We start from the raw sequence: 27999 nt of genomic DNA on the forward strand, positions 1-27999 counted from the left end.
CATTACTGTATTACATATGTCATTCACAAAGGTACTTTGGGGTTGTTGTTTTTGTATTTTCAGCATGCATTACCTTTTTTGTATGAAAGACACTTCCTTGCCTTTTTACCTGTGTTCGCCAAAGGTAATCTGCATACCTCCCAGGTGATGATGTCATCCTCTTATCTCGGACATGTAAGTTCAGTCATCCCTTAAATCACTTGACTTTACTGCTGCAGAAAGCCCCAATCACGCTCACTCGGGTGGGAAAAAGGGGACAAACAGGTGAATGAGAAAGGTAGCCAGCTCTGCAGGGAAATAAGGAAACAGGACTGAAAGAGACTGCATTTGCATACACTACCTCCTTCACCACGACTGTTTGGTGTCTGTTTGGAGATCACCACAGACATGTCTGGAGCATTTTGAGAACTGTTAAAGCCACTGTGAGGATTTTGATTGGCTTTTAAGTAATAATATGGTTTGACATGGCGGGTTGACGATGGACTAAGTAACCCTGAAAACTAGGCTATACCATTTGGGAGGTGGCCGTGAACTCTTAACCATCTGCCAAATAAGGAGGAAACACTTCTTTGCATGGGAAGCTGAGACTGCAAGAGGGACCATAAAGACCGAATGAAACGTTACCTGCTTTGAGTATGTTTACAAGGCATATAAACACAAGGAACATGGACATCAAGTTGGTCGCCATATTTTTCATCCTTGTTTGTAGTGTAAGGGTGGTAAGTGCATTTGGGTTCAAAATGTTTGTATTTACAGCACTCGAGTTAATGACTGTAGTATTATATACTTTGACGGTTATGCTTGCCTGTCTTTTATCTAGAGCAGGGTCTCCAGGGCAATCATTATGAAACCCTGATCTAGAGGATACATAAACGATGCTGCATTAACAATTTACTTGAAAGAGTTCAAACTGTTAGCTCAAAGAGTTTGAATGTGTGTGTTTATTATCCGATGTATGGTAAAAAAAATGAAAATAGTAATAAATACTGTATATATTAGATGGACGGACGGGCAGACAGCTGGTGAAATGGATCAATGTATTTCTGTCTGTCTGCCTTCTTGTATCTGTACGTCCGTCCGTCTTCCTGCCACTCAGATCAGGACCACTCATCCTGAATGCTCCATTGTCCTCCACCTCTTGGAGAAAGAGGGCGAGTGCAAACTCCAGATGAGGAACACCAAGGCACTGTCCTTGTCAACTCCTAATAACACTACAGGTAGCTCTCTCTCCACTGAGAATGGCATTCATTTGTAGAAAAAACAGAGGGGGACATCTTTACATGTTTAACATCCCTTTGCTTTATTTTTAAGATACATTTATAAAAAATAACTTGTGCATTCAACCTGTTTTTTTCTTTCTTTCCGCCATCGTTTACTGCTTGTTTATAACTTTGTGTGGGAAATGACAGGTTGTCTGGTGGAGTGGGATGGTGTGAGCTGCTGGCCCGCAGCCCTAAATGGGGAGAGCCTCTCCGTATCGTGTCCTCTGATCCTCTTGAAGCCAGACTCTCCCCCAGGTACAATAAATCACCCAACTCATAATATCATCCACCATCTCATCCATTTAAACAATATATATTTTAAATCTGTGATATTTTCTTTACAGCTCTAATCACACGCAACTGCACCCCCGAAGGATGGAGTAAGCCAAGCTTGCCATATTACAAAGCCTGTTACTTTGAGGACAGCAGTGAAGAAGAGGAGGAGACTGGGGATAAGGTAGAGTAGATTTAGTAGCATTTTAAGGTGACACTTTAGTAAAAGGATCATTTCACACACAAAATCATTATTTACTATCAAGTGTACATGTCAGCTGACATATTTTGTTTTGTCAAAGTTTGAATAATAATGATATATGATCATCACACCGGGTGCAAATGTAGATAAAGACACAACAAATTGGATACAGCTACGGTACAAAATCTGCCGTTGTCTACTCACTGAAGGTTGGTTGCATTTGGGCATAAGGCGTACAATACAGTGACATGCAAGTCTGTGATTGTTGGCATTTATGAGCACTTGTGACAAATGTTAGACTTTACTCACGAGTAGTCATTATAGCAAATGAATACAAAAATATGCAGGCATGTTTAATTTACATTTTGTCAACTTGGGACCTTTGACTGTTTTTCCGAGAGTATGACAATCCATTTTTGATTATTTCTTCAAGCAAAATTACTTTGCTACGGTGAAGATCATTTATACTGTGGGCTATGGGTTGTCGCTGGCATCGCTCTTCATTGCCATTCTGGTCTTCTGTATCTTCAGGTGAGCTTTGACATTTCAGCAAATATAAATCATTCAGAACTAGAACTCAGAATAGCACATTGTGGTAACACAAAAAAAAATGTGTCATAACACTACAGTTCAAATAAAGTGACGCTATATACAGTAATTGCTTCTGATTCAGCTTCCTTTCCTCATCTCCTTTCCCTGTACCACTTCATTTGAAGGTCTGCTGACTATAAATAATATGGGCCGGTTTCTTGGACACAAGTTAAGGCTTTGTAGACTACAAAGCAGGTTGAATGGAGATTTAGCGTTATAGGTGCCTAAAGGCTGTTCACAAATAAAAAGGTGCATGGACTGTGCTTATCCTCCTCTATATCACGGGTTGTTACTTTTTTATTACTAATTCAATAACTATCTATAAATGAATAATTAACCATCTATAAACTACTTATATACCCTTTATAAAGCCTTTACACGTCGTTAACGCGTTATTTGAATGGTAGACTTTAAGGGTTATAAATGTGTTATGTAGTCCTTATAGGTAGGTACCTTTCAAGTAAAGTTTGACCCATTTGAGTCTGGTGTCTTCCATAGGAAGCTGCTGTGCATCAGGACCTCCATCCACCTCAACCTGTTTTCCACCTTCATCCTCCGTGGCCTGGCCGTGTTTGTGAAGGACGCCGTACTGTTTGCAGACGAGAGCATGGACCACTGCACTGTCTCAACGGTAGGACAATAATCAACTGTGGCCTCTAGATTGTTGAAGGAAGGACATCAACAACAGAAAGTAGGCTTCACAGTATCATTATTATCACTGTATCATATGGAACCAAGTTCACGTTGGAAATTCTCCTTTATCTAAAAATCCTGCAATGACCAGTGTCAGATCTCAAATTAAGGGGGTATGTAAGAGTATGCATTTTTAGTCATTTAGCAAATGCTCTTATACAGAGTGACTTACAGTAGTGAGCGTATTCTTATATATTTTTTATACGGGTCCCCTGTGGGAATCGAACCCACAACACTGGAGTTGCAAGCGCCATGCTCTACCAATTGAGCCACACTGGACACGCTGAGCTGTACGGGACACACAATACCCCATGTTAGCTTAATATTTTGAATATAAATAAAACAGACACTGATAATATCAAGCGATCTAGAACAATGCTTAACTCGGCGATGCTTTAGGCCAGGACTGCCAAACCCTCTTCCTGGAGATCGACTGTCCTGTCGGTTTTCAGTCCAACCCTAATTTAGCGTATTCAGCTAGTTAAGGTCAAGGTCTTGTTGAGCAGCTAATTAGTATAATCAGGTGTGTTAAATTAGGGTTGGACTGAAAACGCACAGGACAGTAGATCTCCAGGAAGAGGGTTGGGCAGCCCTGGTTTAGGCTAAAAACAACATTTAAAAATGCATGAGAAAGACGTGACTCTGATCAAATAAAATCTAATTTTATTGGTCACATACACATATTTAGTCGATGTTATTGCGGGTGTAGCGAAATGCTTGTGTTCCAAGCTCCAACAGTCCAGTAGTATCTAACAATTCACAACAATACACACAAATCTAAAAGTAATAGAATTGAATTAAGAAATATATAAATATTAGGACAAGCAATGTCAGAGTGGCATTGACATAAATACAGAATATAGAATAGAATACAGTATATACATATGAAAGGAGTAAAGTGAATAGTGTTCCATTATTAAAGTGACCAGTGATTCCATGTCTATGTATGTGGGGCAGCAGCCTCTAAGGAGCAGGGTTGAGTAACCGGGTTGTAGCCATATAGTGATGTCTATCTAACAGTCTGATGGCCTTGAGAGGGAAGTTGTTTTCGGTCCCAGCTTTGTTGCACCTGAACTGACCGTGCCTTCTGGATGGGAGCGGAGTGAACAGGCCGTGGCTCGGGTGGTTGATGTCCTTGATGATCTTCACCTTCCTGTGACTTCGGATGCTGGAGGTGTTCTGGAGGGCAGGCAGTGTGCCCCCGGTGATGCGTTGGGCAGACCGCACCACACTCTGGAGCCCTGCGGTTGCGGTCTCTCAATTGTGCATCTGTAAAAGTTTGAGAGGGCGTGACAGAACCCCCCCCCCCAAGGTGCGGACTCCCGGCCGCACACCTAAACCCATAGGGGAGGGTCCGGGTGGGCGTCTGTCCACGGTGGCGGCTCCGGCTCGGGACGTGGACCCCACTCCAACCAAGTCTTAGTCCCCCTGTAACGCGTCCTTTGATTGGCGACCCTCTCCGCCGACCTTGGCCTAATAACCCTCACCAAGGACCCCACTGGACAGCTCGGGACTGAGGTAGAAGCTCGGGACTGAGGGGAAGCTCGGGACTGAGGGGAAGCTCGGGACTGAGGGGTAGCTCGGGACTGAGGGGAAGCTCGGGACTGAGGGGTAGCTCGGGACTGAGGGGTAGCTCGGGACTGAGGGGAAGCTCAGCACTGAGGGGAAGCTCAGCACTGAGGGGAAGCTCAGCACTGAGAGGATGCCTAGTACCGAGAGGAAGCCCAGTACTGAAAGGAAACTCAGGCAGGTAGTAGGCTCTGGCAGATCCTGGCTAGCTGGTGGTTCTGGCAGATCCTGGCTGACTGGCGGATCCTGGCTAGCTGGTGGTTCTGGCAGATCCTGGCTGACTGGCGGATCCTGGCTGACTGGCAGATCTGGAAGATCCTGGCTGACTGGTGGATCCTGGCTGACTGGCGGATCTGGAAGATCCTGGCTGACTGGTGGATCCTGGCTGACTGGCGGATCTGGAAGATCATGGCTGACTGGCGGATCCTGGCTGAATGGCAGCTCCGGCTGTTCCATGCAGACTGGCAGCTCCGGCTGCTCCATGCAGACTGATATCTCCGGCTGCTCCATGCAGACTGGCATCTCCGGCTGCTCCATGCAGACTGACAGCTCTGGCTGCTCCATGCAGACTGGCAGCTCTGGCTGCTCCATGCAGACTGGCAGCTCTGGCTGCTCCATGCAGACTGGCAGCTCTGGCTGCTCCATGCAAGACTGGCAGCTCTGGCTGCTCCATGCAGACTGGCAGCTCTGGCTGCTCCATGCAGACTGGCAGCTCTGGCTGCTCCATGCAGACTGGCAGCTCTGGCTGCTCCATGCAGACTGGCAGCTCTGGCTGCTCCATGCAGACTGGAAGCTCTGGCTGCTCCTTGCAGACTGGCAGCTCTGGCTGCTCCATGCAGACTGGCAACTCTGGCTTCTCCATGCAGATTAGCAGCTCTGGCTGCGTTGAACAGGCAGGAGACTCCGGCAGCGCTGGAGAGAAGGAAGGCTCTGGCAGCGCTAAACAGGCGGGAGACTCCGGCAGCGCTGGAGAGGAGGAAGGCTCTGATAGCGCTAGACAGGCGGGAGACTCCGACAGCGCAAAACAGGCGGGAGACTCCGACAGCGCTGGAGAGGAGAAAGGCTCTGGCAGCGCTGAACAGGCGAGGCGCACTGAAGGCCTGGTGCGTGGTGCTGGCACTGGTGGTACTGGGCCGAGGACACGCACAGGAAGCCTGGTGCGAGGAGCTGCCACCAGAGGACTGGTGTGTGAAGGTGGCACAGGATGGACCGGACCGTGAAGGTGTACTGGAGAGCCTGAGAGCAGGACTGGCACAGGACGTGCAAGGCTAGGTAGGTACACAGGAGGCCTAGTGCGTGAGGCTGGCACACTCTTCACCAGCCGACTAACACGCACCTCAGGACGAGTATGGAGCGCTGACCCAGGTGCCATCAAATCCCCGACACGCTCCGTCGGGCGAATATTGTATCTAAAGCACCAACCTAGCAACTCCCTCATAACTCTCTCCTCCACTTTCCCCATAAACTCCTTCACAGTCTCTGCTTCACTCACCTCCAACACCGGCTCTGGTTCTGGTCTCCTCCTTGGCTCCTCACGATAAACAGGGGGAGTTGGCTCAGGTCTGAACCCTGACTCTGCCACACTCTCCCTGAGCCCCCACCCAAGAAATCTTTGGGGCTGACTCTCGGGCTTCCTTCTGCGCCGCCGTGCTTGTCTCTTCAACTCCATTCTCCTATAGCCCTCTTCGCACTGCTCCAGCGAATCCCAGGCGGGCTCCGGCACTCTCTCTGGGTCGACCGCCCACCTGTCTATTTCCTCCCAAGTCGTATATTCCAACCTTGGTTGCTCCTGCTGCCGCTGCCTGTCACCACGCTGCTTGGTCCTGGTGTGGAGGGTGATTCTGTTACGGTTTTCTTCCGTCGAAAGAGAGTCGGACCAAAATGCAGCGTGGTTAATACGATACATGTTTAATGACGAATAAACACGACAATACAAAAACAACAAACGGAACGTGAAAACCTATACAGCCTATCTGGTGACAACTAACACAAAGACAGGAACAATCACCCACGAAACACTCAAAGAATATGGCTGCCTAAATATGGTTCCCAATCAGAGACAACGAGAATCACCTGCCTCTGATTGAGAACCGCCTCAGGCAACCATAGACTTTGCTAGAACACCCCACTAAACCACAATCCCAAAACCTACGAAAAACCCCCATACATAAACACAACACAAAATAAACCCATGTCACACCCTGGCCTGACCAAATAACTATAGAAAACACAAAATACTAAGACCAGGGCGTGACAGCATGCCAGAAGTGGGAGTAGCAGTCGTCAAGCTTTTTTCCAGCGCAAGTACTACAGTCAATGTGTTGATAGAACTTCGGTAGCGTTTTCCTCAAAATTTGCTTTGTTAAGCTACAATAAATGCGGCCTCAGGATATGTGGTTTCCAGTTTGCACAGAGCCATGATCCGTGAAACAGAGTATGCTACAGTCCCTGATGTCTTTCTGGAAGGAGATCCTCACCCTGAGCTTGTCTACTTTATTGTCCAGAGACTAAACATTAGCAAGTAATATACTCTGAAGCGGTGGATGGTTTGCACACCTCCTGAGTCGGACTAGAAGTCCACTCCGAATATTTCTTTTCCGCCGGTGGTGTCTTGGAGCAGCCTCTGGGATAAATGAAATTGCCCTGGGAGGTACGAACAAAGGATCCAATTTGGGAAAGTCGTATTCCTGGTCGTAATGCTGGTGAGTTGCTGCCGCTCTGATATCCAAAAGTTATTTCTGGCTGTTTGTAATAATACCAAAAACGTTCTTGTCTTATACTGTAAGAAATAACACAAAAAAAAAAACGAAATACTGCAAAGTTGCTTAGGAGCTAGATGCAGAGCTGCCATGTCCTGACCGTGCCATCTTTATTGTTGAGCATAAGGCTGTCATTGGTTCTTCATTATTACATTATCAGATGTAACACAACTGACAGTAAATGGAAAGTATAGTGCTCTTTTATTTATAAACAGATACAAACATACACACTTAATCCTGCATCATCACTGGCCCCTAAATTCAACTATAGCAACCAGACCCTGAACGACAAATAAACAAAAAAGCTATTTGAGGAGTATGGTTGATCACTGGAACAAATATAGCTGGAAAGATCTGTGGTGGATGAGGTGAATTCCCCTCATACCAATGTAAAGCAATTTGATCGTCCTGGGAAATTATTTCCAATAATCCAATCTACTATTAGTAGTAGCACTATTCAAGCCAATTGATACATCATCATCAATGCCCATTACACTTTCAGTTACTCGTGTTTCCTTTTGGTCTACAACGCACCCTGATACATAAACATCTGAGAACAGCAAAAGTAGTCACCAGAATCAGCAGAACAGCAGCTTGAAGGAATGCCATGGCATCCACAGTGGTAGACGTACCAAAGCAATCTGTAGGACCCAGGTGCGCAGGTGAATAGCATCTTTTTGTCTCATGACAAACTCAATCCAGAACGTGGCGAAGTCCATGGGAATCATTGCCTGATCCCTGTGCAGCTAGGAGAGCCTCTTTATGTTCTCCCTGTAGGAGGGCTCATGCAGACCTTCCTGTACTCGGAATGCACTCAGATTTTGAGCAAACACACTGATTGGTTATCATACACATTTGTTTTTCCGGGGGGAACCACTCGCTGTTTAGATTTGAAATGTCATTCTCCAAATTCTGTGGCTTTTGCTTGTACTACTATGTGTTTTCAACAATGCATTACACATGATTAGATGCTGTATAAAGATAAAAAGTATAAAGAACATTTGTTATTGACTTGTTGAACCGGTGGCCACAGACTGTCAAAATTACTAGATCTAAATGTCTATGTACTGTATATGTGAGAAAAGTAGTTGTTATTGAAATTTGTTTTCCATCCATTAGGTAACGTGTAAAGCAGCAGTGACTTTCTTCCAGTACTGTGTCTTGGCCAACTTCTTCTGGCTTCTTGTAGAGGGCTTGTACCTGCAAACTCTGCTGGTATTCACCTTTGCGCAGAAGAGAAAACTCTTCTGGTTGTACAGTGGCATAGGCTGGGGTAAGGTGTGTGTGTGTGTATTTGTGTTTGTGAGCATCTGTGCGTGTGTGTGTGTTTATATGACTGTACATTCCATTTCTTCCAGGCACTCCCTCAGTGACCATCATAATTTGGACCCTGCTGAAGAGTCAGTTTGACAATGAAGGGTGAGGATAGCGAATAAATAGAATAGTTATTTTGTTGTCTACAGTAGATATAATTACATGTACTACTTCTGAAAGTATTGGTATCAATATTCCTTTGTGGAAGTACGTGAAAAGGGCAAATAAAGGGGCAAACAAGGGCGAGAAAAGAGAAGACTGACATATTGAATGTGATCGTGTAGTACTGTAATCAACAGTATTCCAGCATTATAACTTCTCTGCCCAACAGATGCTGGGACAACCTTGACAGTGCCTTGTGGTGGATCATCAAAATTCCCATCCTCTTATCTGTCTTTGTAAGACCAAGAAAACACTGTCCATTAATGAATCTTGTTCCATTAATGAATCAAGAGGGTTGAGACTTGGTATCAAACCACTGTTTTTCTCAACCACAGATCAACTTCGTGGTGTTTGTGAACATCAGTAGGATCATCATTCAGAAGACCAAGTCCACAGACCAGAATGGAAGTGAGGGACTTCAGGTCTACAGGTGAGACTGACTGACCGTTCATGAGCGCTGAACTGTTAGCATGCACAAAATAAAAGTGCTGGCTCATTTTACCCACTGGCTTGACTCACCCTGTTCCCCCCCCCATATGTTGATAGAGTGACTGAATTGGGTAGGATTTCAAAAGGGTCAAACTTCCCCAGTGTATTGTAGCATAATTAATGTGGATCCAGGAAGTTTCTCTTTATCTCTCCCTCCCTACTTTCTTCTCCCCCTTCCTGTCTCTTTCTCCTGTCTCCCTTCCTGTCTCGCTCTCACTTCTCACATGTTTATCTCTCTTTCCCATCCCATTCTCTTTCTCTCCTCTGGTGCCCCCTGCAGGAGGCTGGTGAGATCCACCCTTCTTCTCATCCCTCTGTTTGGAGTGCACTATGTGGTCTTCGCCCTCTTACCTGAGCATGTGGGTGTAGGGGCCCGACTCTCCCTGGAGCTGGTCCTGGGCTCCTTCCAGGTACGAGAGCATTTTAGACTGAGCGGTACTCCAACCCAGCTTTGGAATATTTTCAATATTCAATTGATCTGATATCAATATTATTAATAATTTAACAGATTCATAACTCATAATTACCTCAATAGGGAAGGCTTAAATGAAAACTGGCATAAAATGTCTGTTACTTATTTCCTTCTGATAAAACTTTTATTTTCCTCATAAAGGGCTGAAAATATTAAAATAGTGAACAACTATTCATTCGGCTTCATTTAATTACAGGGGTTTATAGTTGCATTGTTGTACTGCTTCTTGAATGGGGAGGTAAGATGTGCCATTTTGTTAACCCTGTGATGTATTTAATTAATCATAATTACATTTACCACAAATAATAGGCTACAAAATCAATACCTTTATTGTTTTGTTTTTTCAGGTACAAAATGAAATTCGAAAGGCGATGAAGGGGTGTCGTTCTCAGACAGGAAACAATGTCTTCAATCTGGCAACCCAGGACTATGTAGCCTAGACTCAGGGTGGTGATGACTATCTTAAATGGTTTATTATCATTGAATAACCGAAGTCTAAGGACAAATACAGTGCATTCGGAAAGTATTCAGACCCCCTTGACTTTTTCCACATTTTGTTACGTTACAGCCTTGTATTAAAAACATTTTTCACTAATCAATCTACACACAATACCCCATAACGACAAAGTGAATACAGATTTGGGGGAATTTTAGAACATTTATTAAAAAACAGAAATACCTCATATAAGTATTCAGACCCTTTGCTATCAGACTTGAAATTGAGCTTAGGTGTATCCTGTTACCATTGATCATCCTTGAGATGTTTCTACAACTTGATTGGACTCCACCTCTAGTCAATTTAATTGATTGGACATGCATTGGTAAGGTTCCACAGTTGACAATGCATTTCAGAGCAAAAACCAATCCATGAGGTCAAAGGAATTGTCCATCGAGCTCCGAGACAGGATTGTGTCAAGACACAGATCTGGGGAAGGGTACCAACCTTTTTTTGCATAATTGGCCTCCATCATTCTTAAATGGAAGAAGATTGGAACCACCAAGACTCTTCCTAGAGCTGGCCGCCTGGCAAAACTGAGCAATTGAGGAAGAATGGCATTGGTCAGGGAGGTGACCAAGAACCAGATGGTTACTCTGACAGAGCTCCAGAGTTTCTCTGTGGAGATGGGAAAACATTCCAGAAGGACAACCATCTCTGCAGCACTCCCACCAATCAGGCCTTTATGGTAGAGTGGCCAGACGGAAGCCACTCCTCAGTAAAAGGCACATGACAGCCCGCTTGGAGTTTGCCAAAAGACACTATAAGACTCTCAGACCATGAGAAACAATATTCTCTGGTCTAATGAAACCAAGATTGAACTCTTTGGCCTGAATGACAAGCACCACGTCTAGAGGAAACATGGTACCATACCTACGATGGAGCATGGTGATGGGAGCATTATGCTGTGAGGATGTTTTTCAGCGGCAGGGACTGGGAGACTAGTCAGGATCGAGGGAAAGATGAATGGAGCAAAGTACTGAGAGCTCCTTGATGAGAATCTGCTCCAGAGCACTCAGGTCCTAAGACTGGGATGAAGGTTCACCTTCCAACAGGACAACGAACCCAAGAACACAGCCAAGACAATGCAGGAGTGGCTTTGGGACAAGTCTCTGAATGTCCTTGAGTAGCCCAGCCAGAGCCCGGACTTGAACCCGATCGAACATCTCTGGAGACCTGAAAATAGCTGTGCTGCGACGTTCCGTATTCAACCTGACAGAGCTTGAGAGGATCTGCAGAGAATAATGGGAGAAACTCCCCAAATAGTGTCATAACCAAGACTCGAGGCTGCAATCACTGCCAAAAGTGCTTCATCAAAGTACTGAGTGAAGGGTCTGAATACTTATGTAAATATGATATCAGTTTTTTAAATACATTTTCTAACATGAATGAAAACCTGTTTTTGGTTTGTCATTATGTGGTATTGTGTGTCGATTGATGAGGGAAAAAAACGATGTAATCCATTTTAGAATAAGGCTGTAACGTAAGAAAATGTGGAAAATGTCAAGGGGTCTGAATACTTTCCAAATGCAATGTACCTCTGTCTGTCTTGGTGATTATTGTATGAGGCAACACACATGGTAAAATGGGTAAAACAACAAAAATAATTCACCCACATTTGTGTTGATGACTGATAATTGTGGTGATGACAATTTAGCTAGCGTATCACTTTTGTTGTTATATCCTACACTTGTCCATCAGATCATTGAGCCATGAAGTAAAAAACTGGAGATTTGCAGTTCTAGGCTACCTTTCCTGTTTTTAAATGTTTAATACATTGACACAAATATTTTCTTTAACACTATACCAATGGCATTTCACATATTTATGACCATTTATATAATACTGTGGCTTAAGCATAGACTGTATATTGTGTAGTGCTTGAAGTAGTCGACAGGTGGATAGTTTTATCATAACTCGTCATTTTCTGTCTTTACTAGAGGATGTGAGGATGGCACAATCTACAGTATATGCAGTATATATATCGGATGAGAGATGCATTACTGCAAGATGCTGTGGATTTGGAGATCACTTGTTTTTTCATCTCAAATCCTACTTTCCTAATGATATGATTGTCAACATCCTTTTAGCCTAAATTCTGACTTGAGCGACACTAAATTCTGACTTGAGCGACATAGTGGTGTAACGCAGTTTCACAGGGCCCCCCGCAAGGTTTGAGCAAGGGTCCCCCATTGGCAGACAGAACATTTTGCAGTTGTATTTCTAATCTCGTGCTATTTTACACATTTTGCCATGAGGCTAAGATAACATTTTGCTGTTTTAGAGCTCAGGGATTCTTGAAAGACGGGACAACTTCAACTTCTTTTTTTAACAAAATTTTAAATATATTTTGATAGATGCAACGTATCAGCTATCATACCATGTAGGCAGGGGTGTAGTCATTCCATGGAGTGCCTAATGTCTGCTGGTTTTTGGTTTCTCCTTTCAATTAAGACCAAGACAACCAGGTGAGGGCAGTTCCTTACCAATCAGTGACATTAATTCCTCAAACAAGTATAAGGGAGGAGCAAAAACCTGCAGAAAATCAGCCCTCCGTGGAATGAGTTTGACAAGTGATGTAAAGGAACAACCTCCAAATGTATTTGTATTTTGTTTTCATAAAATGCAACTAACTGGATTCATGTCAACTGTGTAAGACACTATAAAAGCCATTTTCTTTTTACAATTATTGTCCAACAAGTGTTTAAAGGCCTTGATTGACATTAGATTATTCAAATATGTAATACAAACCTCCAAAAGTATTTTAGTTTTTTTTTATAGCACTATTAAATGCTCCAGGGCTAATTTCTTTAGCATTTTGGTATGTTTTCCTAAATTTAGAACATAAAGCAACATCTATAAAGCAAACATTAGGTTTGCTCAGGTCTAGCACAGCAAATACTTCAATTGTTTAAGCATATATTGCAGAACAGTGTTTAAAATATATTTTTCAGAATATTGACCCCCCCCCCCCAAAAAAAAAATCGATCATAAGGGGGTTAGCCATCAGTTGACAACAGATACTTAAAACAGACATATTGTTGCCTCTAAAAATAAGTTCAGTACAAACACTTGTAAAATATGAAAATTATTCATTTGAAAATGCCCAATAAAAACAAACATTCTATCAGATCTTTCAGCACTCGGACAGAGTTTCTTTTTATTTAACAGGGAAGACACATTGAGACCTAGGTCTCTTTTTTTCAAATGTGCCTAGTATATACACCATATATATACACATTACACCCAAACTAATATATATAGAGTACCAGTGAAAATTTTGGACACACCAACTCATTCAAGGGTTTTTCTTTATTTATTTTCTTTCTTTATTTTCTTTATTTATTTTCTATATTGTAGAATAATAGTGAAGACATCAATTTATTGGTCACATACACATGATTAGCAAATGTTAATGCGAGTGTAGTGAAATGCTTGTGCTTCTGGTTCCGACTGTGCAGTAATATCTAACAAGAAATCTAACAATTTCACAACAACTACCTTATACACACAAGTGTAAAGGAATGAATAAGAATATGTACATATAAATATATGGATGAGCGATGGCATAGGCAAGATGCAGTAGATGGTATAGAGTACAGTATATACAAATGAGATGGGTAATGCAGGGTATGTAAACATTATATAAAGTGGCATTGTTTAAAGTGACTAATGATACATTTACTACATTCCATTTTTTATTATTAAAGTGGCTAGAGATTTGAGTCAGTATGTTGGCAGCAGCCACTCAATGTTAGTGATGGCTGTTTAACAGTCTGATGGCCTTGAGATAGAAGCTGTTTTTGTACTGACCTCGCCTTCTGGATGATAGCAGGGTGAACAGGCAGTGGCTCGAGTGGTTGTTGTCCTTGATGATCTTTTTGGCCTTCCTGTGACATCGGGTAGTGTAGGTGTCCTAGAGGGCAGGTAGTTTGCCCCCGGTGATGCGTTGTGCAGACCTCACTACCCTCTGGAGAGCCTTACGGTTGTGGGCGGAGCAGTTGAAATACCATGCGGTGATACAGCCCGACAGGATGCTCTCGAATGTGCATGTGTAAAGGTTTGTGAGTGTTTTTGTGACAAGCCAAATTTCTTCAGCCTCCTGAGGTTGAAGAGGCGCTGCTGCGCCTTCTTCACCACGCTGTCTGTGTTGGTGGACTATTTCAGTTTGTCCGTGATGTGTAGGCCGAATAACTTTTTTAAAAACTCTCCACCTTCTCCACTACTGTCCCGTCAATGTGGATAGGGGGGTGCTCCCGCTGCTGTTTCCTGAAGTCTACAATCATCTCCCTTGTTTTGTTGACGTTGAGTGTGAGGTTATTTTCCTGACACCACACTCCGAGGGCCCTCACCTCCTCCCTGTATGCCGTCTCATCATTGTTAGTAATCAAGCCTACCACTGTAGTGTCGTCTGCAAACTTGATGTTTGTCTGGGAGCAAGACGTCGGTGTCCGCGACGGGGCTGTTTTTCTTTTTGTGTCTGAGCCATTGAATTCGGACTCTACTTTGTTTCTTTAATTACGCTTAGCTTGTTTGATTGCCATCCAGGACCTCTACACCAGGCGGTGTCAGAGGAAGGCCCTAAAAATTGTCAAAGACCCCAGCCACAGAATGTTCTCTCTACTACCGCATGGTCTTGGACAAAAAGGCTTCTCAACAGTTTTTACCCCCAAGTCATAAGACTCCTGAACAGGTAACCAAATGGTTACACAGACTATTTGCATTGTGTGCCCCCACCTCTCTATTTTACGCTGCTGCTACTCTCCGCTTATCATATATGCATAGTCACTTTAACTATACATTCATGTACATACTACCTCAATTGGCCTGACCAACCAGTGCTCCCACACATTGGCTAACCGGGCTATCTGCATTGTGTCCCACCACCCGCCAACCCCTCTTTTTACGCTACTGCTACTCTCTGTTCATCATATATGCATAGTCACTTTAACCATACCTAAATGTACATATTACCTCAATAAGCCTGACTAACCGGTGTCTGTATATAGCCTTGCTACTTTTATTTTCAAATGTCTTTTTACTGTGGTTTTATTTCTTTACTTACCTACACACACACAGACACCTTTTTTTGCACTATTGGTTAGAGCCTGTAAGTAAGCATTTCACTGTAAGGTCTACCTACACCTGTTGTATTCGGAGCACGTGACAAATAAACTTTGATTTGATGTAGCCTAGCCCATATGTTTTAATAAGGTTTGTATCACAAAATGTATCTTAAAATTAAGCACATTAATCAGCTAAATTAGGGAGCCTAATTGGCATATATAAACAGAGCGTGAGTTTTAAGTTTGGGGAAGATCATTTTCACCATAAACAAGCACCTTTATAATAAAAGCATTACACGCATATGTCACGTGTGCTCCCTCTCCGGCCTCTAGGTCACCAGGCTGCTCATTATGGCGCACACTTGTCACCATCATGACATGCACCTGTGCGTCATCACTCACCTGGACTCCATCACTTCCTTGATTACCTGCCCTATACAGTTGAAGTCGGACGTTTATATACACCCGAGCCAAATATTTTTAAAACAGTTTTTCACAATTCCTGACATTTAATCCTAGTAAAAATCCCCCGTCCTTAGGTCAGTTAGGATCACCATTTTATTTTAAGAACGTGAAATGTCAGAATAATAGTAGAGAATGATTTATTTCAGCATTTCTTTCTTTCATCACATTCCCAGTGGGTCAGAAGTTTACATACACTCAATTAGTATTTGGTAGCATTGCCTTTGAATTGTTTAACTTGGGTCAAACGTATCGGGTAGCCTTCCACAAGCTTCCCACAAAAAGTTCCTGATGTCTTGAGATGTTGCTTCAATACATCCACATAGGTTTCCTTACCTCATGATGCCATCTATTTCGTGAAGTGCACCAGTCCCTCCTGCAGCAAAGCACCCCCACAACATGATCCCCTGTGCTTCATGGTTGGGATGGTGTTCTTCGGCTTTCAAGCCTCCCCCTTTTTCCTCCAAACATAACGATGGTCATTATGGCCAAACAGTTCTATTTTTTTTCATCAGACCAGAGGACATCTCTCCAAAAAGTACAATCCCAATGTGCAGTTGCAAACCATAGTCTTTTTTTAATGGCGGTTTTGGAGCAGTGGCTTCTTCCTTGCTGAGCGACCTTTCAGGTTATGTCGATATAGGACTCGTTTTACTGTGGATATATACTTTCGTACCTGTTTCCTCCAGCATCTTCACAAGGTCCTTTGCTATTGTTCTGGGATTGAGTTGCACTTTTCGCACCAAAGTACGTTAATCCCTAGGAGACAGAACGTGTCTCCTTCCTGAGCGGTATGATGGCTGAGTGGTCCCATGGTATTTATACTTGCGTACTATTGTTTGTACAGATGAACGTGGTACCTTCAGGGGTTTGGAAATTGCTCCCAAGGATGAACCAGACTTGTGGAGGTCTAAAGGTCTTGGCTGATTTATTTTGATATTCCCATTATGTCAAGCAGAGTCAATGAGTTTGAAGGTAGGCCTTGAAATACATCCACAGGTATTTTATTTGTTTTTAATTTGTTTACCTTTTTTTATTTCACCTTTAATTAACCAAGTAAGCTAGTTGAGAACAAGTTCTCATTTACAACTGCGACCTGACCAAGATAAAGCAAAGCAGTGCGACACAAACAACAACAGAGTTGCACATGGAATAAACAAGCGTACAGTCAATAACACAATAGAAAAAAAATAACATCTATACCTTGTGTGCAAATGGTGTGAGGAGGTAAGGCAATAAATAGGCCATAGTAGCAAAGTAATTACAATTTAGCAGATTAACACTGGAGTGATAGATGAGCAGATGATGATGTACAAGTAGTGAAACTGGTGTTCAAAAGAGCAGAAAAGTAAATAAAAACAATATGGGGATGAGGTAGGTAGATTGGGTGGGCTATTTACAGATGATGGACTTAGTACAGCTGCATCAATCGGTTATGTCATGGCTGTCGTAAGAACGGGACCAAGGCGCAGCGGATGTTGAGTTCCACATATTTAATTCAAAGAGAAACTTAAACAAAACAAATCAATAAACAAACAACTAAACGTGACTACGTGGTGCACATGCACAAACACAAAACAATATAACACAAACACAGGTGGGAAAAATAGCTGCTTAAATATGATCCCCAATTAGAGACAACGATTACCAGCTGCCTCTAATTGGGAATCAAACAAAACACCAACATAGAAAATATAAACTAGAACCCTGAACTACTACACCATAGAGAAACAAGGGCTTTCTATGGTCAGGGCGTGACAGTACCACCCGCCCCCCCCCCCCAAAGGTGCGGACTCCGGCTGCAAAACCTGAAACCAAATTGGGGGGGTTAGGGGGGTGACTACTGTCGGCTGCGGTGCGGGTAGTATCCCCCCCCAGACCCTGGATCCGAACATGGTGCCGGGCTGAACGCCGTGCCTGGACAGGGCACCGGCGCAGAGGAAGGCTCCCGCCTTGGAGCTGGGCTGGTCGCCGTGCCTGGACTAGGCACCGGCGCTGAGGAAGGCACCGGCCATGGAGCTGGGCTTGCGCCGCCGTGCCTGGACTGGGCATTGGTGCAGAGAAAGGCTCCTGCCCTGGAGCGGAACTGAACACCGTGCCTGGACTGGGCACCGGCACAGAGGAAGGCTCCTGCCATGTAGTGTGACTGTACACCGTGCCTGGACTGGGCACGGCGCAGAGGAAGGCTCCTGCCCTGAAGCTGGACGCCTTTCCTGGAAGCCCCGGACCGTGGACCGTCGCCGGAAGCTCTGGACTGTGAACCGTCGCCGGAAGCTCTGGACTGTGAACCGTCGCCGGAAGCTCTGGACTGTGAACCGTCGCCTGAAGCTCTGGACTGTGAACCGTCGCCGGAAGCTCTGGACTGTGAACCGTCGCCGGAAGCTCTGGACTGTGAACCGTCGCCGGAAGCTCTGGACTGTGAACCGTCGCCGGAAGCTCTGGACTGTGAACCGTCGCCGGAAGCTCTGGACTGTGAACCGTCGCCTGAAGCTCTGGACTGTGAACCGTCGCCTGAAGCTCTGGACTGTGAACCGTCGCCTGAAGCTCTGGACTGTGAACCGTCGCCGGAGGCTCTGGACAGGGAACCGTGAAGCTCTGGACTGTGAACCGTCGCCGGAAGCTCTGGACTGTGAACCGTCGCCTGAAGCTCTGGACTGTGAACCGTCGCCGGAAGCTCTGGACTGTGAACCGTCGCCGGAAGCTCTGGACTGTGAACCGTCGCCTGAAGCTCTGGACTGTGAACCGTCGCCGGAAGCTCTGGACTGTGAACCGTCGCCGGAAGCTCTGGACTGTGAACCGTCGCCGGAAGCTCTGGACTGTGAACCGTCGCCGGAAGCTCTGGACTGTGAACCGTCGCCGGAAGCTCTGGACTGTGAACCGTCGCCTGAAGCTCTGGACTGTGAACCGTCGCCTGAAGCTCTGGACTGTGAACCGTCGCCTGAAGCTCTGGACTGTGAACCGTCGCCGGAGGCTCTGGACAGGGAACCGTCGCCGGAAGCTCTGGACTGTGAACCGTCGCCGGAAGCTCTGGACTGTGAACCGTCGCCTGAAGCTCTGGACTGTGAACCGTCGCCTGAAGCTCTGGACTGTGAACCGTCGCCGGAAGCTCTGGACTGTGAACCGTCGCCGGAGGCTCTGGACTGGGAACCGTCGCCGGAAGCTCTGGACTGGGAACCGTCGCCGGAAGCTCTGGACTGGGAATGCACACTGGAGGCCTAGTGCGTTGAGCCAGTACAGGTTGCACCGGACTGGTGAAACGCACTTCCGGGTGAGTGCTGGGAGAAGGCACAGGACGTACCGGACTGGAGGCACTGGAGTCCAGATGTGTGGAGCCGGTACAGGTTTCACCAGACTGCTAACCGGATCCTCTGGTCGAATGTTGAGCAGAACACACTTGCACAACATCTCCCTCTCTCTCTCTCTCTCCCAACTTCTCCATCGTCTCCCTGACGGTCTCTGGCTCTTTAGGGAGAGTGCGGGGAGCTGGTACAGAACGTACCCGACTGGGGACATGCACTTCAGGACGAGTGCGCTGCAGCATTCTCATCGCTACCACCTCTCTCCGGAATCTTTAATCGAATCCCTCCTCCGACTCCCACACAGGCTCTGGCACTCTCCTCTGCTCAACCACCAGCTCCATGTGCCTCCCCCCCAAAAATCTTGGGGTTTCTTTGGCAGCGGACTGACGACACAGTCCTCATGGCGAGTGCGAGGAACCGGCACAGGACATACCGGGCTGAGGAGGCGCACTGGAGATCTGGTGCGTGGAGCCGTCACATATGGCACCGGACTGATGACCCGCTCTTCAGCACGCTTGATCTGCCACATACTCCTAACCAACTTCATTCTCCGGTATCCTTCCTCACACTGTTCCATCGACTCCCATGCGGGCTCTGGCACTCTCCTTGGGTCCACTGACCACTTCTCCATCGCCTGCTCCATGTGCTCTGGCTCTTCCCGCAGCTTAGCCGGCCACCCCTTGTGCTCCCCCCCAAAAATCTTGGGGTTGTCCTTGGGCTTTCTGTAAACGCGAACCCTGGCGTCATTGCTGTCCTCCATTATTACCTTCCATCTGCCACCAAGGAAGGGTCTCGCATCCACCCATCACTTATTCCCATGTCCAAAACTCCTTTACCTCGTGGATATGCTGCTTGGTCCTCTTTTGGTGGGATATTCTGTCACGGCTGTCGTTCCACAAATTTAATTCAAAGAGAAACTTAAACAAAACAAAAAATATCAATAAACAAACAACTAAACATGACTACGTGGTGCACATGCACAAACACAAAACAATATCCCACAAACACAGGTGGGAAAAATAGCTACTTAAATATGATCCCCAATTAGAGACAACGATTACCAGCTGCCTCTAATTGGGAATCATACAAAACACCAACATAGAAAATATAAACTAGAACACAACATAGAAATTATAAACTAGAATACCCCCTAGTCACGCCCTGACCTACTACACCATAGAGACACAAGGGCTCTCTATGGTCAGGGCGTGACAGATTAGCTGTTTAAAGTTAGTGAGGGAAATGTAAGTCTCCAGGTTCAGCCATTTTTGCAATTCGTTCTAGTCACTGGCAGCAGAGAACTGGAAGGAAAGGTGGCCAAAGGAGGTGTTGGCTTTGGTACACCTCCAATTGACTCAAATGATGTCAATTAGCCTATCAGAAGCTTCTAAAGTCATGACATTTTCTGGAATTTTCCAAGCTGTTTAAAGGCACAGTCAACTTGTCAGGCATATGTGTATAGGTGGCAGGGAAGTCAGGCGCAGGAGAGTCAAACGGAGTGTAAAATGGAGTCTTTTAATAATGTCATAGTAACATGCTCCATAACACTAAACAGGAAAAAGAACATAAACCCGTCGCGCACCTATACAACAAAAACACTACGCTGACAATAAACAATCTCTGACAAAGACATGAGGGGAAACAGAGGGTTAAATACACAACAGGTAATGAATGGGATTGAAAACAGGTGTGGGAAGACGAGACAAAACCAATGGAAAATGAAAAATGGATCAATGATGGCTAGAAGACCGGTGACGTCGAACGCCGAGCACCGCCCGAACAAGGAGAGGCAACGACTTCAGCAGAAGTCGTGACACAACTTAGTGTATGTAAATTTCTGATCCACTGGAATTGTGATATAGTGAATTAGTGAAATAATCTGTCTGTAAACAATTGTTGGAAAAATTACTTGTGTCATGCACAAAGTAGATGTCCTAACCGACTTGCCAAAACTATAGTTTGTTAACAAGAAATTTGTGGAGTGGTTGAAAAACGAGTTTTAATGACTCCAACCTAAGTGTATGTAAACTTCTGACTGCAACTGTATATGTCACTCCCTTTGGTTCCTTCCCCAGGCGTCATTGTTTCTGTTTCCTGTCTGTGCGTTGTTCATGTTTCTTGTTTTGTATTATGTTTCATTTATTAATTAAAACACTCACTCTCTCAACTTGCTTCCTGACTCTCAGAGCAGTTACAGCATAATTGCATTTGTGATTTTCCGCTAAAGGAACATTCGCACTTATAGCCTACTACTCTGTGCGCATTGCTACGCTTATAATGTGAAGAAATAGCCTAATAGTTTATCATCATTTAAAGCTAAACATTCTGATCTGTTGCATTGCATACAAAAGTTGTTGTTGATGCTAGTGGTTGTATTAATTTGGGATCTATTGCATCCCACAACTGGAATATTTATTTCTCGCACAGAATAGGTTGACTTTTGTGCTATGGGGGAAAGTAGATTGACATAAACTAGTGCTTTTGCTGTTTGCTGGGCCTACTCATCTTATTGGCTGAAGAAAAGTAAATGTGGACAATATCTTCAATATACACCACAGAATTGGATAAGGACGCGCACAGCTGCGTCCCTGATGTGTCTGCCTTAACATGCTGACCAAACCGCTCGCCTGTGAATTTTAATTTTGTACCCCCACACCAGACATGATTAGGACATACAGCTTAAATATCAAAACAAACTCTGAACCAATTATATTAATTTGGGGACAGGTCGAAAAGCATTAAACATTCATGGGCAATTTAGGAGATGCTAAATGTGTGTATGGTAATTCACGGTCAATTACCCTAAAGCCGACTGTTATTTTCTTGACAATCACCGGCTGACGAAATTTCGTGACCACAGCCGTAGTGGAGACCCTAGGAACCTCAAGAGTTAATCCATCCTGTGAACAGGTTAACTCAGGTGTCTATACTTCAACAGCAAAGTTAGGAAAAACAGAAGTTTATGAAATAGGGCCTAATCTATGAGAGAGTAATCTATGAGTCTTTAGCGAAATCCAGCCAACCTTTTGACACAGGATGCAGTGATTATAAAAACTGTCACCTGTAACAAAGCGAAGGGCACTATGGTAGATGGCATCCAAAGGTTTAAGAGCTAGAGTAGCTGCACTTTGATAAATAGTATCACAATTATCAAGAACAGATAAAGGTTGACTGAATAATCTGCTTCCTACAGCTAAGAGATAGGCGCAATCTGTTTCTGTAGAAAAAGCTAACTTTAAATCCTAGGTCCTTATTAACCAGCTCATCTATTTGTTTTTTAAATGTCACATTCATATCAATCCAAATGCCCAAGTATTTATATGTGGGAACATGTTCGATTGGAGAACCATCAAATGAGTGAACGTGTAGTTCATCTGAAAAATTCTTAAAAGAGCTTGAAAACAACATTTATTTCATTTCACCCATATTAAGCACAAGTAAAATTAGCAAGAGATTCCTGCATAAGTATAAAATCTGACTCTAGTTGACACAGCTTGATCAACAATCAGGCCAATAGCATACATAATAGTATCATCAGCATATAGATGAATTTGAACATTTTTAACAGATACACCTTTATGTACTTCCAGAAATTCAGACTTAACCCCATCATTAACAATGGCCTGATTTCTGTCACTAAGATAATCATGAAAGAAAAATCAAGTTCACCAGGCCAATCGAGGACAACTTGTTCAATAAAATAGCATTATCAACAGTATCAAAAGCAGAGCTTTTCCACAAACAAAGCAGTACATTTCATTTTAGTGTCTAAAGCATTGACAAGATCATTAGCAACTAAAGTGGTTGCTGTAATAGTGCTATGCCCAGGCCTAAACCCTGATTGGATTACATGCAACATACATTGCTCAGATAAAAAAGTGCAAAGTTCTACATTTACCAAGGATTCAAGATTCTTCGCTAGACAAGGAAGCCTTGAAATGGGGCGATAATTATTAAGATCACTAATATCCCCGCCCTTATGGAGTGGCAGCACAAGAGCTGATTTCTATACTTTTGGAAAATTTCCTGATAAATGTTGACTAAAAAATGTGGGTTATTGAGCCAACAATAATGGGCACTGCACACTTAAGCAGACCGGAATCTAATTGGTCGGCCCCTGTGGATTTCTTGTTGTCTGTTGCTAACAAAGCATAATCTCTTTCATGAATGACTTCTGTTAATTCCAGATTGTACCAGGCATTCGATCTACCTTTAATCCTGAATTTTTTGAAGGGAGCCTGATTATCCACTATAGTATTAAAAACATGTGCAAATAGGCTAAAAGCTAAATCATGTTCAGGGATAGCTGAAATACAATCAAGTTCAATAAATGCGCTCCCGAGTGGCGCAGCGGTCGAGAGGCCTCACTACAGACCTACACTACAGTCCCATAGGGCGGTGCACTATTGGCCCAGTGTCGTCCTGGTTAGGGTTTGGCCGGTGTAGGCCGTCATTGTAAATAAGAATTTGTTCTTAACTGACTTACCTAGTTAAATAAAGGTTAAATAAAAATAAAATAAACATTTATCTGGTGAATTCATTAAAATAAGATCAGAGTTTACTTTGAAGGATCTTTAGGGTTGGGCAGTGTAGGCTTAGTCACCAGCTGGTTAGGTTTAGATATCATTACACGTCTTTTAGATTGTCTGAAGATTGCATTTCTCATTCACCAGGATAATAACTTCTGATTTAATAGAATACAACATACTAGATAACTCCTGACAAATCTGACAGAGTTGATATTTTACAGAGTTGACAAACAGGACATTTTTCTTCATCATTCAAGTGGTATACATAAAATAATAGCACTTTTTCCCCCTCCGTTGCTTTATGACTCTAGAACATAATTAAATGTAAAATATTTTCTGGCAGATGGAGTTGACAGTTTATGGTTGTGACCATGATAATTCCAATATTGTTTGTTTCAATCTATCAAAAGTAGAGAACTTTACAGACCATGAGTGGAACTTTTACAGACCATGGTTGCACTACATGTAGTGAGGACATGAATAAGGGGTCCTTATGGTATAGATGGCCTTGCTCATTACTGATTCATTTAGGATTTTAGACAAATCTGACAAAGCTGACCAAATCTCTGGACACATCTTTTAGGAATCACAGTTTTGAGCAAAGTATTATTTAAAGTCACAGAGGGCTATTGCAAGAAACAACATAATATCCCTTTTCAGTTTATTTCCATTATTGCCTGTTTTTAGAATTTTAAACACTTTTTTGGAGAGTTTGAAATTGGGATCCTTTGCTCCAGACAAGGGGATTTCCAGGCATAGAGACGACATAATGAATAATATTGAAAGTATTATTTCGAAAATTCCCCAAACAAATATTTTCGTTATAAAATTGCACTAGATGCAAATTTTAAGCACAAATAATGCAACAAAATAAACCATTTGAACTATAAAAATAACTTGTCCCTGCCGGACAAGGATTATCCTGACTTTCAAGAATCCCTAAACTAATTTCCTGCGATTCTACATATTTTGCCAGGGGCGCAACTTTCACTGGGGACGGTGGGGACATGTCCCCCCCCCACATTCTGACATTTTATTTTTATCCCCCCCCCAGTTTTATCATTGGAATGTGATACAAAAAGAGGCAACGGTGTGCTTTAGGACCATGCGGACGCCTCCAAGCGTTCGGGTAGGTGTTTTGGAGTGCATGTCCCCCCCACTTCTAAACCCACAGTTGAGGCCCTGCATTTTGCCACGAGGCTGAGAAGATTTTTACATTTTAAAGCTAACTTCATATAATTCAAAAAAATAAATAAATGCATGGCTCATGACATGTTCATATGCTATCTGGGGGGGGCCGACCTCCCCAGTATGTATCAGAATTCAGGGGTAGGCACATTTGCATGTGTATGCTAGTTTACTAATTCTCTGATAATTAAATAATTTCTGCATTAACAGTAATTTGTGTCTTATGTCTTAGTAGTTTTTTCTTTAGGTAACACGTTTGTTTTGGCATAGAGTAGTAGCCTTCACTGCGAAAAGTATTAAGGAAAAAGGAAACGGAAAGATGAACTTCCCAGCGGGTTAGAATGGGTAACTTGGCTACTGATTTCAATACTTTTCACAGTAATACAAAATTCAAAAGGCATTCGCACCTGCAAAAAAGATTGCTCAGATGTGCATGGCAACAGTTGAACAAAGGAACAAAGGAAAAAAAAGGAAAAGGAAACCGCACACTGCTCTTGATAGTATCACTGATACCTCACGGCCTTCGTCAGATACGTAAGCTTATTAAATATCAGTGATACTATCAAGAGCAGTGTGCGGTTTCCTTTTTCCTTCATCTTGTTCAACTGTTGCCATGCACCTGCAAAAAAGATTGCTCAGATGTGCGAGTGCCTTTTAAATTTTGTATTACTGTGAAAAGTATTGAAATCAGTAGCCAAGTTACCCATCCTAACCCGCTGGGAAGTTCATCCTTCCAAGAAGCGCCTGGTCATTCTGTGGCAGTATGGCAACATCATCAGAGTGAACGAACAAGCTCAAGATTAGGTTTCTGTTCAGCTGTTTTGTCTAGATCAACATAGGTTGGAATGAGCAAGTGTGAAGAGAAGAGAGGAAAGGGGTGGGTGGAAAGGGTGCAAAAAAACGTTTTATTCAGAACTTCTGGGTCTGCAAGGTGAAATAAGAAGAACCATATCATTGATGACATATCAAAACCGATTTGCTTCTTTTTATATTCATTTGGAAATTAAACTTTTTTTTTTTAAAGAGTAGGCTATGTAGCCTACTATATATAATCGTGTGTTGAAAACAGTTGGCAGGCTTAAAACGGTTTTACCTCTGACGTCTTATCATTAAATTGAATGGCAGAAAATAAGTAATGTTTCTAATAATCCAATATATTGTTTACCTATAAAGACTGTGCTTTAGGCTTGAGTTTTACAGCAAACATGTCCTGAAGATAGCCTCCATGGACAGGGACGTGGGAAAATCACGTTGGAGGCACTACAAGTTCCAAGAAGCAGACGACGACACTAAATTAAACGTTTGTAATCACATATCATTTTCCATGTATAACCATATTACGCACCTTAGAGCCAAATTTAGCTTTTACAAGGATAGGATTCCTCTCACTCAATCGAATTGTGGGCTCACGGATGGGATATCGGAAGGCACAAAACTAATTCACTCACTGCATTTCCACCTGTCGGCACATGCGCGTAACTAACGAATCTTTAATCTACTCTGGTTTTGTGCATTTACATACAATTGTTTGTTTCTTCCAGGCCACTAATCCGGGTCGTTTATTCGACGAGGAAAATATAGCCTACCTTGTAAAAAAAATATGCACTAGTCATTCATGAGAAGAAGGCAATGTAAGGAATAACAAATCCGAAAAATGTAAGGTAAAACATATGAGTGTAGCCTAGTCTACACATTGACATTCAAACATAGCACACACCGATAGTCTACGTTCAGAACCAGAACGAACCAGCTTGGTCTAGGAAACATTGCACGACTCTCCACATTCTAAGTAGGTCGACATATTTCAAGGAGTACCTGTCACACAGAAAACTGCATGTCATTGCTAAATAAACCCATGTCTTCCATAAATGCTGACGGTTTAAGCCGACTGAGTTCCACCGATGACCGACTGGACCGAGTGTGGGAACTTCGAAGTGTCAAAAAGTTTTGACGTGATGATCCTACCTGAAGCAACTCTCCGGTTTCATTCAAGACACTACCGCGTCAGCAACAGCTGTCTTGGAGCCTGCACTAGCCTCCAAAAGGAGAGAATTAAGTCTTCAGTAAAAGGCTTGAAGGAAGGCGAATTTCTGTGGAGTTTGAGTTCTGTGGAAATCTATTTATTTTCCTGGGCAAGGTAAAAAAAAAAAAATCTCCACCGCTCTCTGCTCTGTTTTGTGGCGTGCTGGTCCATGCAATTCGGGATCCTTGGGACGTCCCTGCCCATTGAAGTTGAAATGTAAAATGGTTAAGGTAAGGGATAGGTAAGGGTTATGGTTAAGGTTAGGGTAGGGGTTAAGGTTCGGGTTTAGAATAAGAACGTCCCAAGGTTACCGGATAGCACTGACAATTCAGAACTATGTAAAGACCCAGGTCACACTGTTCTAGAATGTCATGTAGTTTTGCCTCATTGTTTACCCTTGGTGCTATTTTTACATGTCTTACCTGTTAGATGGTCAGCAGCTTTTCTCTTTCACCTGTTCCACCAGTTGATAATTGCATATATTAATTGATTTGGTTTAAATTGGATCTGAAAAAATTATAATTTCCCAATATACTACTCATCAAATCAAATGTATTGCCATGTGTTTTACACAAACCAAAAGAACAGCACTGCTCCTCATTGTAACATTTTCAATGTAGCTACTGTAATAGGCCATGGTTAAATTGTAATAAAGTAGTAGGATAGGCTAGCCCTATATTATGTTCTGCATGAAGATACACATGTTCATTGAATGGACAATCTAAAACTCCTGCAAAGTTTTTTTGCTCATACTGTAAAGCTGCTCTTGATGCATTGGAGACATTCTATGTCAGATAATGATTCCAGGTGAGACACCTGACAAATGCAGTTAGATTATTTTTTTGATTGCTATGAGCATATTTGGGAGTGATGTTTTGCTTGGATTTCATTGTTTTATTTGACTTAACCAGCTTTACAGTGTCTCCATTTGTCTGTCTTGTCTTGTCTGTCTGTCTATGTGTACGTGTGTGTGTGTGTGTGTGTGTGTGTGTGTGTGTGTGTGTGTGTGTGTGTGTGTGTGTGTGTGTGTGTGTGTGTGTGTGTGTGTGTGTGTGTGTAATTACATATGTTTAATGCGCTACTACACTGTTGAAATATAGTAGCACATTTCAGGGGATTGTTTGTAGTGTAGGTACTATATCCCATTTCT

General features: G+C 43.4%; 1 protein-coding gene across 1 annotated transcript; it reads left to right on the forward strand.

Moving 5' to 3' along the window:
• The first annotated feature begins 665 nt into the window (after positions 1-665).
• On the forward strand, positions 666-10509 carry ghrhr2 (growth hormone releasing hormone receptor 2). Its single transcript, XM_024386287.2, has 13 exons — positions 666-719; positions 1097-1217; positions 1410-1517; positions 1607-1719; positions 2171-2268; positions 2827-2959; positions 8469-8622; positions 8708-8768; positions 8995-9061; positions 9161-9255; positions 9595-9724; positions 9983-10024; positions 10134-10509. Exons 1-13 carry the CDS (start codon positions 666-668, stop codon positions 10224-10226), a joined length of 1269 nt encoding a protein of 422 aa, XP_024242055.1. The 3' UTR covers positions 10227-10509.
• Positions 10510-27999: the final 17490 nt, after the last annotated feature.

The sequence above is a fragment of the Oncorhynchus tshawytscha genome, linkage group LG24, assembly GCF_018296145.1.
Source record: "Oncorhynchus tshawytscha isolate Ot180627B linkage group LG24, Otsh_v2.0, whole genome shotgun sequence".
NCBI lineage: Eukaryota > Metazoa > Chordata > Actinopteri > Salmoniformes > Salmonidae > Oncorhynchus > Oncorhynchus tshawytscha.